This window comes from Formica exsecta, unplaced genomic scaffold, assembly GCF_003651465.1.
Source record: "Formica exsecta isolate Colony F162 unplaced genomic scaffold, ASM365146v1 scaffold60, whole genome shotgun sequence".
In the NCBI taxonomy this organism is placed as follows: Eukaryota; Metazoa; Arthropoda; class Insecta; order Hymenoptera; family Formicidae; genus Formica; species Formica exsecta.
The window spans coordinates 218,552-232,247 of NW_021853281.1; the positions used below are offsets into that span (position 1 = coordinate 218,552).

The window sequence follows — 13,696 nt, forward strand, 5'->3', positions numbered from 1 at the left end:
TATATATATATATAGAAATAAAATTATTTATAAATGGATAATTGACTATATTTCTCGATCATGATATTTGTTCGTGATGCAAATATACGTTATTTCAGCATTATTTCATACCAGACCACGATGATCGTGACGAGTTTCATGATAATCTCGTTTAGCACCACAAAAAAGTCTACCATCAGCTTGCCGCGAGGTCCTATTTGGCCCGCGAGCACGCCAAAGATAATGCAGAACACAATCATGCCCATTACGTTCGTGCCGTCCTTGTAAACCAAGGCCGGCTCTAGTATGTACTCGCTCTTATTCAAATTGCCGATTACGACCACCTTTTTCTTCACGTAGGAAGTCTGAACCTGTTGGAAGCATGCTTGTACCAGGTTCTCCGGGACCATGTTTCTGAGAACGAAAGATTGCGAGTTTCGGACGTGGATTACGATCGTGGAATTGACAGGTTGTTTTCTTATACCGAATTATATCGAGGATCGCGTCTACAGTGGAAACTTTCGCCTCCTCGGCTTTCACCACCGCCGTGACCGTAGTTTTGATCCGCGGATCACCCGGATGGATCATCAGCACCATCGCGATGCCCACTATGGCGGCGAGAATGGTTGTTACCGAGTAGTATGTTAACGCTCTGATCCCTATCCTTCCTGATCTTTGAACGTCTAGTTGTGCCATTCCTGAAATTAATATATCGCTCGAATGTTAAATTTCAACGGAAACAAGAAATTAGAGAAATTAGAGAATTGCTAGATTAATACGAATAATGTTTGAAATTGAGTTTAACATTTGAAATAAGATTCTTCGATTTTAATATTTATGTAATTAGATATTCACGTAATTAAATTTTGTTTCTCTATTCCTATTGAGATCATTTTCTCGAGATGACATAGATTGTCGACGATTATAATTACCCGAGATTAGCGACGAGATGATGAGTGGCAAGATAAACATCTTCAACATCCGCATAAGGATCTCTCCCGGAAAACTGACGAGAGTTATAGATTGCGGAGTGAGATCGGCCAATCGCCCCAGAAACCCGAGACCTAGACCCACCAAAACTCCAGCGATGGTTAATGCCAGAAGCAAGTTACTTCCCATCCATTCTATCACCTATATTCCCCATAATAAAATTTAATAAGATTTTCTCATTCTCGGACATAATTTTTCTTTTCGCATTTTACAGATTCTAAGAAAATAATTTCAATCTATTTTTATAAAACAATATCTCTCTTTGATTTTCATTGCAAAAACGATCGATTTTAATTGAATGAAATTGAAGGATAGCACTCTTAACATACTATGCACAAGCTCGATTGTAAAAAGCTTACCATCCGTAATCTGTCGAGCACCGTTACTTTACGCTGCGCTTTCACCTCGACCTCTTCCTCGGATGTCATCTTCTCGATATCCTCCTCTGTGCACGATCTGGAAGACATCTCAAGTGATAAGCAGCTCGGATTTCCGATAAAAATATGAGAAATCTTTTACGTGTGGCCTTCCTCCTTGGCCTCCGTCGAGGTTCCGCGAAGAACCGCAACAGCGCCGGAAATACGTTGTCCTAAAGACATCCTTTGAGCTTCAAAAGCACACAGCTTCGAGATTTCGTGAGATGTCTTCCTCCGTAACGCGACGGATATCGGGATAGATCTTGCGAATCTTCATCCCGCGGCCTTCATGACTGTGCTGCATCTTTCCACGGCGTGAATCATCTTGATTTATTCAGATATCAATAACGTCCAATTTTTCTGGATTATCGAGTATGAAAGAAATATGTGTATATTTTTCTCGAATATATATAAAATTATAAAAAATTATTAAAGCGATAATATCATCTACATATAAAATATTAAATAAATAAATAGTTTCGAAGCATTCTTTAATTTTAAAATAGCGAAAGAAAACGATAAAGATAATCGCATCCGCAAAGTTTTAATTTAAAAAATTTACATCGCGTCGTAGGAATGATCATAAAAATCCTTGATCCTCCGTTCTTATCTTCTACTTCGCTTCCTTTTGTTTACGTTCTCCGGAATTAAACTCTGTAAACCGACACTTCTTCTCGCAGATGATTATCGAAGCACGTGCAAATCGTTTGATAGCGCATCGCGACACACGACAATGCTTTCCCGCGGACCACCGGGAACTATCGCGAACACGCGAGAGCCAACACTGGTCCCGAGGAAACGATGACGGGGTAAGACCCCAAAGGAGGTCACACCCGATCTGTTACATTCAGGATCATTGCACCGTTGCGTCGATTGCGGGCGCGAGTGACATCCGCAAGGCTTTTCGCGCGTGCGATCGACTGCCGAGATCGGATAGATATGCCGGTGGGCTTTAGGTATCGCCGCGGATCTGCCTGCAATCAGGCAGATAATGTGCCCCATCCAGGAAGTTGATTAGCTGTGCGCGTCGAGGGAGGCAAAGGGGAGGGTGAGGGAAGCAAAAGGCGCATACCGAAAGGGGGAAAAGGGGGCAGATGGACAGAGATGCGCGATCGGGGAGAAAGAGACCGGTAGATCACAGGAAGAAGGCACTCATCGCGGTGGGTCGCACGGCACCGAATAATAAACTCCGAAGGGAGAAAAATGCCGCTGCTCTATAGTGCATTTTGCAGAAATTATCGATTTGTTTGATTTAGAAAGATCGCCGCTTTTGATGTTGGCGAACATATGGTACGTGGGGAAATAAAGGGGAAGAGAAAGTAAAACGAGAGAGTGAAATAGATCTTGAATGACGTCCGGGCGTCAAGAGTGTTGAATGTTATCACGTAATTCATAAGAGCCTGCATCAGATCCGGATGAGATGTAAAATCGCGGGGTATTATATAGATTCGTACCGAGATACGCGAGCACTGATAGAGAGAGAGAGAGAGAGAGACAACATAAATAATTATATTATTGTGACGTATAATGAATAATAAAATCATATTATTTATAAATAATTAGAAATTTACAGCATTTCTTATGACGTAACAACACTCGTCACATCGATAAGATCTTTTATCAAAATTATTTTATTTCTTCCGAAGCATATTTCGTTTGAAATGAATATTACACAATAATAATATTCATATTCACACACACATAGCTGAAATTTCATAACATCTCCAAATTAACTGTCAAAACTGTTAATTTTTAATTTTTTAAATGGTCAGTTTGTGAGAAAAAGAGACAGTTATGCGGAAATACTTGTGATTGTTTTAGATGCACGTAGGATACGACCATTTATAAGACCCTTTTGTATATCCGTTGGGAAGTAACCTAATTCCTCTAGCAATGACGGCTATGAGTGACTATATATAGATATAACATCGGGTTTACGGTGATAGTATAATACGAGGACAAATCAAATCTCCCCACGATAACGTATTTAACATCTTGTAACTTCCGAAAGAGCGAGCTTCGAGATTAATTAATGATGCGCTTAAAACAAAATCAAGTTACAATTATCCTTGCTCGTGTATTTCATTTTTATATAATTATATTTTATTTTGTATCTATATTATATATTACCCTCTCGCTGCTTGTGTGTGTGTGTGAAATTACTATCGCATATGATGTAAAATCGTATGTTTAATTTAATTATTGTTATACGTTTTGATTTATTCGAGAGATATAGAATTTAAATATCCAATAATTACGTAGAATTAAATGTCTTTCTCATACACACGCACGCATACATACAAACAAACACAGATAGTGTTATTTAATACTAGGCATAGAAAGAGATAGAAAAATATGCTATTATAAATCATAATTATACTTAATGTAAACAAGTACACTTTTTCGTACTTGCTTGAAAATAGTTTTAATAATTTTCGGTTTAACCACATTTCAATAGGTATAATCAATAATTACAATAAATCTCTCTCTCTCTCTCTCTCTCTCTCTCTTTCTCTCTCTTTTAGAAATAAAATTAATCTATTTTATAATCTATATAGAGTATAAATTTTTGTTTTATCAGAGAATTAAATCGTTTATTTATCTGTTATGTTATATAAATAATTTTTTATAATCTACAGTTGTATTATGTTGTAATAATAATACGTCTATAATCAAAGAGATAACAAAAATCAGAAAGTAAACGTGAAAGACATTAAACATTTTTTAATAGCACCACAATATGCGCTACATACATTTATAACAAATATGTAAATATGTTTACGTTGATCGGAATGTAAATACGCGCGAATTCCGCGCGTGACGTAGCATGACGGTCACGTGATCTCCCACGTGCGTCTCACTTCGGTCTTGTCGGTCGGCCGATGTGGTGTGTTTTGCGCGCTCCCGCTTATTGTTAGCTTTACATTCGCGATGGCCATGTACTCGCAACGCGAGAGACATTTTCTCTACAACAGCCTGGCAATTCTGCTGAAGGCTGTGGAGAAACAGCGAACAACAATAGATCTGCGAAACGAAGCATCGATTTTCGGCATCGTCGAACAGGCCGACGCGTATGTAATTTTCAATGTTTTCATTTTCGCTCCGACGTGAAGTTTACGCTTTTTACAAAAAATAATTATTGTATTTTTAAAATTCACGCTTCGTCAATGTGTGAAATATCTTCAACATTATATGAAATATATTATACTGTTGAATAGAGCGTCTTTGTAAATAACGTACGTCAAAATAAAATTAATCAACGATATCTTTTTCTCTTAAAGTAAAGGATCGATACATAATAAATAAATAGTTTTTTTTTTCTTCTTTGTTTTTTGCAGATACATGAACGTCGTAATGAGAGACTGCGTGTTTACGGATCCGCGCGAGGATTCGTTTAAGTTTGAGATGTTCTTCGTGCAGGCGAGAAACATCCGTTGTGTTCATATCCCGCCGAATGTGAGTACACTGAAAACCTCAATTACTCTCCTCGCTCTTGTCTGGTGATTTTTTTTCTCAATGATAATCTGGGGGCGATGTGATTAGCGCGATCGAAACGCGCGTTGCGTTTAGGTTATAAAATGTTGGTGAAAGTTCTTGTTCGATTTCCATATGCAGACAAGTAGATAAGAAAGAATCTGGATACTGAATTCAGAGAGAAATAAGGTTCAGGTATTTTTAGTATCTCAAGGTTGCTCATTCTGACTTTTTGCCGGCAACTGGCTTGCATTGTATTTAACATAAAGCTGCGGAATTATCTAAATATAATATACAATGCTAACGTACATTTGTTTGCCGCGAACAATATATTATTGATGAAATAGTTGCGTTTAGATATGATTAGGGGTTTGGTTCCTTGTCATAGTACTGTCAAGATTGCATGCAGACACGCCCCATATAAACGTGTAATCAGTAAAACAGAAACATTATTCAGTGCGATTGTATATATAAAGTCTTGTCAATACAGTTCCAAAGTATTTAATAAATTCAAAGAATCTGTTAAATCCATTAAAGATAACATGGATGTATTCAAGTTCACCGACTATGATTGCATTGGTTTCGACTTGGATAACACGTTGCTGCGTTACAATATTACAAATCTAGTGCATAGGGAGTATGAGACATTGGCTAGATTCTTGGTGGATGAACGGAGATACAGTGCAAAGCATCTGTTAAAACCGTTGACAGATGATGATTTGGATTTTATGCAAAAGGGATTGTTGTTAGATGCTGAAAGAGGAAACATACTCAGAGTGAGCCCGGATGGTGTTATTCGCAGAGCGTGCCATGGATCACATCTCTTAAGTACAGATCAAATAAAGGAAATATATCCTGGACAAAAATGGGAAGTAACAGACACTTTCTGTAATGATATGCTGGCAACCTGGAATGGTTCTTTGTCTGAGAAAATGAGAAGTCTTCTTGATTATTTCGATACTCCGACAAGTGTCGCGTTTGCACGGGCTGTAGATACGCTTGACGAAGAATATGGATCCTCTTTAAATAAATATAATGTTTGGCCTGATATATTGGACGGATTGATATATATGTTTTCTAAAGACAATTTTCATTCAAGCAAAGGGATTACTGGTGACATTAAGAAAAATCCAGAAAAATATTTGCATAAATGTAGTCCAGATACAATTTCATGGTTGAGAGAAGTAAAGAAAAAGTCCGCTACCTTTCTTCTTACTGGATCATACGTAGATTTTGCAAGCTTTACCGCAAGTTATGCCCTTGGAAAGGATTGGCAATCTCTTTTCGATATTGTAGTATGTTATGCAAGAAAGCCTGGTTTCTTTATTAACAATCGACCATTTTTTACTGTTATAAACAATCATGAAACTTGTTGTTGTGTTACGAGCAAAGATTTAAAGCGAGGTGAAATATATAGCCAAGGAAATTGGAAAGAACTATCAGAATTTCTTGTTGGTGTAACAGGAAAATCTGATCAACGGTGTTTATATATTGGCGATAATGTTATACAAGACATTTATGTACCAAATGTATTTGCACATTGTGATACATTAGCTGTAATGGAGGAACAAATGTCAGAAGGGATGCTTTATCATGGGTTGACTCATCCAGATGAGAATATTTTGAATTCAAAATTTTGGGGATCTTACTTTTGTTTGAAAGATTCGACAGTTAATGTCGATTCTTTGTTTGGGCATATAATAAAAAAACATGCCAAACTCTGTATACCAAAAATCGATTTGGTTACACAGAGACCATTAGAAGAATCTATTCCTTGTTTTGATAAAGATGGAAAGTCTTACTATGGATATTATCCTGCCATACCACTTAGTATATCAGCAATGTAATATATAAATGACAATAACACAATTATGTTATATAAATTGTAGTAATATCATTTTTTCTTTATATAAGAAACTTTATCAATATTTTAAAAACTTCAAGTATTTGTAATATCTTTTTAGAAATAATGATATAATTTAGAACAATAATTGCACTTATATAAAAACATTTTAAAACATTTTGTTTAATGTTGATTATGATATACCTATCTTTGATAGAAATATTCAGAAATAAAAATTAATTATTGTGTTGTGTATTATCATCTAATGAAATTATATATTATAATTTAAGATACGGATTATACCAGCTATCAAGGAACAATTGAAGCAATTAAGCGGTCCATCAAAGGAAATGAAGAATACAAAATATACTTTTAAAAAGAAACGCATTCAGCAAAGGCAACAGGAAGGCCTTGCAGCTGTAGAACAAATTTTAGAGAATAGGGCTGAAACATAAAGTTAATCCACAAAATAAATGATATTTGTGATAAGATTTGATTTAGAGGATTTAAATTATTATGCGTCCTTGAATTTGACTGCTATTAATCACGATACATGTTCATATACATGATTAATTTGATTATATATTATATAATTTAGGATGCAGATATAATCTGACTCTGGATTTACTTTTTTTATTGAATATATTTTTATATTTCAAATTAGCTACAAAGGTTAGCATGGTAATATTTTATACGATTTACAATGATATATTTTTACATTATGTATAAAAATACTGTAAAATATATATTGTAAAAATATGCAACTTTAACACTGTTTCATAATAAATGTCCTATCATTATTCAACATACAGCATAAGAGAAATGCTATTATTATCAAGAGAAATGCTTTAATGAAAATATAATAAAATTTCGTATAAGATTTATATATAAATCATTTATGTGTTATTTTCTTTCAACAGCCATGGCAATGCCCATTCCTCCTCCAATGCACAACGATGCGACACCCTTTTTCTTTCCAGTTCTTTCTAAAATGTGTAACAGGGTGACCAATATTCTTGTTCCTGAAACGCAAAATTTTATGAAATGAGAATTTTGTTGAAGAAAGTTTAATATATATACATAAATTCAATATTAATTCAATGTATACCAGACATGCCGATAGGATGGCCTAGAGCGATAGCACCGCCATTTACATTAACTTTCTCAGGATCTAATCCGAGTTCTTGAACACATGCAATTGCTTGTGCTGCAAAGGCTTCGTTTAGCTCATAAAAATCCACTTCCTCCTTTGACCAATTCGCTTTTTTCAGCTAGAATAAATGTATTTTCAATCATACATACATAATTGTGTCTCATTTTACATTGTATTAGCATAATGTAAAATTAATTCGGAAATAAATATATACTAACGACTAATTTAACAGCTTCAACAGGGCCAATACCCATAATCTGAGGATCAACTCCAATCGTTGCTACTGCAACAATTTTAGCTATCGGTGAAATTCCTTTACTTGCAGCAACTTCTTGAGACATAAGAACTACAGCAGCTGCACCATCATTTATACCAGATGCATTGCCAGCAGTAATTGTGCCATCATTCTAAATCGAATATGATATCAAAAATTTTTTTTTATAAAGTTGTACGGAATTATAGTTATAGAAAATAATATTTACATACCGGTTTAAATGCTGGTCTTAATTTTGCAAGTTTCTCCACAGTCATTCCAAATTTCGGAAATTCATCCTTAGATATAATAATAGATTCTTTTTTACTTGCTATGGTTACTGGAATAATCTCTTTGTCAAAATATCCAGCATTAATAGCAGTCTCTGTCTTCTGCTGAGATTTACTCGCATAGCAATCCTGTGCCTCTCTACTTATTGCATATTTTTCAGCAACATTCTCGGCTGTCAGAAATAAATGATAAAAAGATATATATGATAACATTTGCATAAAATTTTAATTTTTGTAGTAGAAATTATATCCAGTTGTAATATTTTTGTTTTACCTGTGATTGCCATGTGAATATTATAGAAGGCATCTGTTAAACCATCATTCATCATTGTATCAATTAAATTACAATTCCCTATTTTTATACCATTCCTGAGGTAAGTGGCATGCGGTGCTCTGCTCATGCTTTCTTGACCACCAGCCACAATTATATCACTTTCTCCTGATTTTATGGAAGAATAACCATTTATTACAGACCTATAACATATTTACACAATATATCATAGAGTTTTATGTTATTCGAAATAAATTGTATTGCATGATTAAAAAGATGCATATATTATACAACATATTATAAATTGTGCGTACTGTAGGCCAGAGCCACACAACATGTTTAGTTGATAAGCAGGAACATCAATAGGTATGCCAGCATTGACTGCTGCTTGTCTCGCGGGGTTTTGACCTTCTCCTGCAGCAAGTACCTAAACATATGCGTTAACAAATGTATATATATTTTAGATGTATATAAATTTAGAAAAATTTGAAAATATATGCATTCTATTATTTCTAATCTATGCAAATTAGATACCTGTCCCATAATGACTTCAGAAACTTCTGTTCCCTTTAATCCAACTCTTTTCAGACTTTCCTTAATAACAATACTTCCCATTTCTGACGCTGTCAAGGAAGACAAGCACCCACAGAATGATCCTACAAAATAAAAAAGTTGGATTATTATAAAATTTTATATTTAGATTTTACTACATTAATACAAAAATATTTTAGATAAATATTCAAAAATAAGCTGAATTTTATTTCTGTTTTTTGATGCACCTCAATATATACAATATATATATACATTTTTTTCATTATTATTACATTATGTTTTATAAAGTGTTACTGTTATTTTACAATTGTGATATAGTATTTTATGTATGTATATATAATTATATTTTTATATATTGTATGTATACATATATAATTTGAATGAGTTTATAAGACAGTCTTAAATTTTTATTGTTTATATTTGGAATAATTTAAATAGTACAACATATTTTTAAAATTTTGTTTATGTAGTTTAAGTTCTATAATAATTTGTACACTTTGATAACTTGATCGACAAATTACTGCATTTAATTTTACTAGCAAATATTACATATTATTCTTCGTTTGTTACCTATGGGTGTCCTGACAGCCGAGACAATCATGACACTACGATCACTCATTTTTACGAATTGCGAATGAACACCAAACTCTACGAAAAACGCACGAAGACTGCTATCTTTGGACTTTACACTGCTTAATGGAACTTATTCGACTGGCAGCGACTGGTGACGCATATGTCAGGAGCGGAGTTGTGAAAGTATGTCAAAGTGTATACTTGCGTGAAAAAGTACTATATGATTTAAAAATCGAATAAGAATATTTGTCTTATTAGACAGAAATGCGATGATTTACCGAAAATAATTATATTGATAAGAATTAATCTGCACGAAGTATGTTGAACGAAATATATGAATATTTAATTTCTAGTTCTATAGAATAAAAATGTTCCTCTTTCTCTCATATAAGATACACATGCAAAAATACAAAATAAAAAGTCGATTTTTCTCACACTTTTATAGAATATTGTAAATTACTATATAATATAATATAAATTTCGATTATAAAAATTATCTATAAAGAAGATATTTTTTGTAGTAATAGAACATGCTAAATTTAGTAATAAAATAACTTTTCCATAAAAAAAGGAATGAGGCACATGTGTATCTGTTGTAATTAGTTTGAAGATATATATTTATTCATTTATCAAGACCGTGACAAATCAAGATTTTCTGAATAGAGATGAAAAAATACAGACGAAATGCCCTTTGAACACGGAAATTATTTAGAATAGCAATGAGACTACAAAAAATCAGCAGTCATACGTAACGCGATAAGAATATATTTGTGTTACACGTGTATGTAAAGTAAAATACAAATATAAATAAAGATAAGAGGATAAAGGTGAGAGCTCAGAATATCGAACAAAAAATTGACGAAAAAAAAGATAAGATCAGACGATAGCGTTGCAACAATATTGTTATTGAAAAACATTCGCGCGTCATATGTGCATTGTAAGATAAATGTTAGATAGCCACACACATAGATCGTGTTCCGAAATTTAATTGCTAGTAATGGAAATCTATAATATATGTAACGTGAAGTATAGATTTCTAGAACTGGCAGTGAATTTTGAAACACGGTCACACATAACCCTGTACAACTGACAGATGACAGATACCAGACAGCTGATACATGCCTCTGTTATGACTGTGCAGGTGGCGTTGACGCAGCGTACCGGAGCGCCGCGGCGCGGCGACGGCGCGTTTGTTTTTACCCAGCGTGCATTGTGAGACAGTGACTGGTGCTAAGATGGCTGACAACAGGGAGGAGATTTCGGAGCTCGTCGAAAAACGAGGTATTTATCGCCATTTATCGCCATTTATCCGTTGCTATCCCGTCGCGACGCGACGATTCGACATCGTTGAGTCGCGAGTGTTGTCGCGGTGACGCGTCGTCCCCGCTTATAATTGCTACGAGACACGCGACGCTAATCGCCGCAGCTGCACGTCGCCCGCGACCGAGAGGCGCGCGTGGCCCAAGCATGTCGATGAATTATTCGCCAGGAAATTGCTCTCGCGTACCCGAGGAATATGCAAGATTCATCGTATACGATCGTCGAGAAAGTTATCGCGAGACACGCGACGTCTCGGTAACGTCGCGCCATCCATCCGCGACGGCTGTCATTGTCGTCGTTCGTTCGCCCTCGCCGTCGCTGTCCCTTATCAGACGTGACCAAACGCGCCAACGTTTGACAGTGCGCGATCTCGCGATCGGGGTAATACATGAATAATTATCGAGCCCGAAGTCGAAACTGCCAGACTGATTACTCATTAAGGTCACGCATCGACGGCCTTGCAGTTTGCGTCACCGCGATGACTGTCCCTACCCGCGACCGCTTTTAAGAGATTACCGTTATCTGTCTCCGTCTGTCTTTCCTTCTCGTCTCTCGCGATCTCGCTATCGTCCCTCGCGCCTCGTCTCATCCTTACGAAATTAATACCGGCTGATTCGCGTTACACCTACGTTCTCGGATGTGCGCGAATCAGCTCAACGTCGCGGCCTCTCACGCGGCACGTCAGCTGCGGCCCCGCCGTGCCGCAACGTGCTCTCGCCGGCTTCTCGCTCAGTTTCTCATCATACATTTGTCAGCACGTATATATTATGAATCTATATTCTGTACCCTGTTAATAACCTAACTTAACCTAACTCGTTAAACATTTTGTGTATGCACCACACAGTAAATGGTTAATTATTTTTTGACAGATGTACATGTTGTTTGTTTTGACATTGGTGATTTGTACAATTATTTAAATATTATTTTTTTATTCGAATGTGTCGTTACATGTCAAAACACTGGTCACGGCATTTAATTTATTAACGATAGTTAAGAAATATTTTTTAGTTTCAATCATTATCTTTAACGAAGATTAGAATCTTGGATGAGAATTAGTTATAAAATTATTTAACATCACGTGTTAAAGAATAATGATAAAATATTTTTAAACGAATTTTTGTTAAAAAGGAAGTTTACTACAACACACGCTCACAGAATTGAAAAAATAGTTGAAAAGGGTATTAATTTTAGGATACCTAAATAAGATGTCGAAGTAAATGGAACGTCAAGATATCGAATTTCTTAAAAGATATTGAAATAAAGATTCTTGCGTAGATATTGATTGATATTATATTTCTTTATTTTGTACGCTGTAGTAAGCCATCAAATGAGTATTTTGGATATCATATTTACATCACTTTATAGGAATGATATTAAGAGAGGAGGGGATAATGCGGAATTTTTTTCACTATTTATATCATTTTGAATTTTAAAAAAAGCTTTCCAATATCATATCGGACAAAAATCTTTTTAATTGACATATAAACTACATGCATCCATATATTTCCTAGAAAAAAGAAATATATATCTGGATATCTTTCGATATCACGTCAATCGTGTTATTTTAATTTCTGCGAAACTGTATATTAAGATATATATATATTTAATTATTGGTATCTGAATACAATTGAACATAATTGTAGCAAAATATTGGAGCATCTCCAAATAGTATTTACAATTTATATACTCGCATACTGAATATTGACAGTGTCGTTTTGTATATCGTCTTTCCTAGAGATGATATTAAAATATGAGACTTTAATCAAGCAGCTATGCTAAAAACTCTGATTGCATCTAATATATTAAATAAGATAAGCACGTTTTAATTGACAAGTTGAATGTGACATCGCGCGATAATTACTTGATATTTCTAATATAATCTGTTATTATAACATGATTAACTGTAATATATTTTTAATGATGCACATTGCGGCCCGGTCATCGTATACGATTTATAATCTTATTCGTTTCTGAAACGAATATTATCTATATTTTACATCATTCGTTCAGTTTTAATATCTAAATTAAGCGCAAATTCTGAATAACGCCATTTAATTTATAGCAATTATCAGCCGTGTCGAAGATATTGACGGATAAAATTTTAATTTTATCTTGCGTACATAGCGTGTCAGAAGTAATATTTTAAATGCAAACGGATACCTTCGCAGAACGGAGGATATTTGTTTTACTCGATCAATCATACATAAATCATGAAGTAAAATTGTGTAGGGACACACGTTTTTGCTTCGCGTGATCGTAACTTCAATTCCTTTATCACACTGATATCCGCGCCATTTCTAGTATCGATTATATATATATACAATTCGCAGGTTCAGTTCTGTTACATTATTGCAGGATATCAATCAATCAGCGATAATATATAGTTTAACGATGAATATGATATTTACCGATGAAAAGCGCTTTGCTTTGATATGATGTAATATTCAATCCAGGAATTTTTTTTATGAAGTAACATTATTAGTTTTAACGATACTAGTTGAATATCAATTTTATATTGAAAATAATATTACGTGTGGATAAAATTTTAGGTATATACAATATATATTGTAACTAATGTTTCT

At 34.6% G+C, this 13,696-nt stretch overlaps 4 protein-coding genes across 10 annotated transcripts in view; 2 read left to right on the forward strand and 2 right to left on the reverse strand.

The window, feature by feature from the left end:
• LOC115242512 (excitatory amino acid transporter-like) overlaps positions 1 to 2,361 on the reverse strand; it is a 5,295-nt gene extending 2,934 nt beyond the window's left edge. The window contains exons 1-6 of the mRNA XM_029818880.1: positions 1,948 to 2,361; positions 1,489 to 1,745; positions 1,329 to 1,425; positions 912 to 1,110; positions 464 to 677; positions 112 to 393 (exon numbers count right to left, since the gene is read on the reverse strand). Coding sequence (XP_029674740.1) covers positions 112 to 393; positions 464 to 677; positions 912 to 1,110; positions 1,329 to 1,425; positions 1,489 to 1,568 — 872 coding nt within the window. The 5' untranslated portion in view covers positions 1,569 to 1,745; positions 1,948 to 2,361. The remainder of the gene's footprint in view (positions 1 to 111; positions 394 to 463; positions 678 to 911; positions 1,111 to 1,328; positions 1,426 to 1,488; positions 1,746 to 1,947) is intronic.
• A 1,873-nt stretch (positions 2,362 to 4,234) lies between these two features.
• Positions 4,235 to 7,595, forward strand: LOC115242506 (U7 snRNA-associated Sm-like protein LSm10). Of its 2 annotated transcripts, XM_029818842.1 has the most exons (3): positions 4,235 to 4,456; positions 4,724 to 4,841; positions 6,993 to 7,595. In XM_029818842.1, exons 1-3 carry the CDS (start codon positions 4,317 to 4,319, stop codon positions 7,155 to 7,157), a joined length of 423 nt encoding a protein of 140 aa, XP_029674702.1. In that variant the 5' UTR covers positions 4,235 to 4,316; the 3' UTR covers positions 7,158 to 7,595. The 2 variants fall into 2 exon arrangements, with proteins under 2 accessions (XP_029674702.1, XP_029674701.1); XM_029818841.1 differs by lacking the exons at positions 4,235 to 4,456; positions 4,724 to 4,841 and adding an exon at positions 4,851 to 6,702 and having other exon boundaries at positions 6,993 to 7,591.
• LOC115242507 (acetyl-CoA acetyltransferase, cytosolic) lies at positions 7,339 to 9,948 on the reverse strand. Its single transcript, XM_029818843.1, has 8 exons — positions 9,792 to 9,948; positions 9,204 to 9,325; positions 8,984 to 9,096; positions 8,673 to 8,872; positions 8,342 to 8,571; positions 8,074 to 8,262; positions 7,811 to 7,973; positions 7,339 to 7,724 (listed from the first exon to the last, which is right to left on the reverse strand). Exons 1-8 carry the CDS (start codon positions 9,838 to 9,840, stop codon positions 7,606 to 7,608), a joined length of 1,185 nt encoding a protein of 394 aa, XP_029674703.1. The 5' UTR covers positions 9,841 to 9,948; the 3' UTR covers positions 7,339 to 7,605.
• Positions 9,949 to 10,978: 1,030 nt separating this feature from the next.
• Positions 10,979 to 13,696, forward strand: part of LOC115242508 (MAP7 domain-containing protein 2-like) — a 142,951-nt gene continuing 140,233 nt past the window's right edge. For 4 of the 6 annotated variants that reach the window (XM_029818872.1, XM_029818860.1, XM_029818867.1 and 1 more), the window contains exon 1: positions 11,015 to 11,075. In XM_029818872.1, coding sequence (XP_029674732.1) covers positions 11,030 to 11,075 — 46 coding nt within the window. In that variant the 5' untranslated portion in view covers positions 11,015 to 11,029. Of the gene's footprint in view, positions 11,076 to 13,696 lie in introns of all 6 variants that reach the window. The other 2 variants (XM_029818868.1, XM_029818870.1) reach the window with 1 other exon arrangement.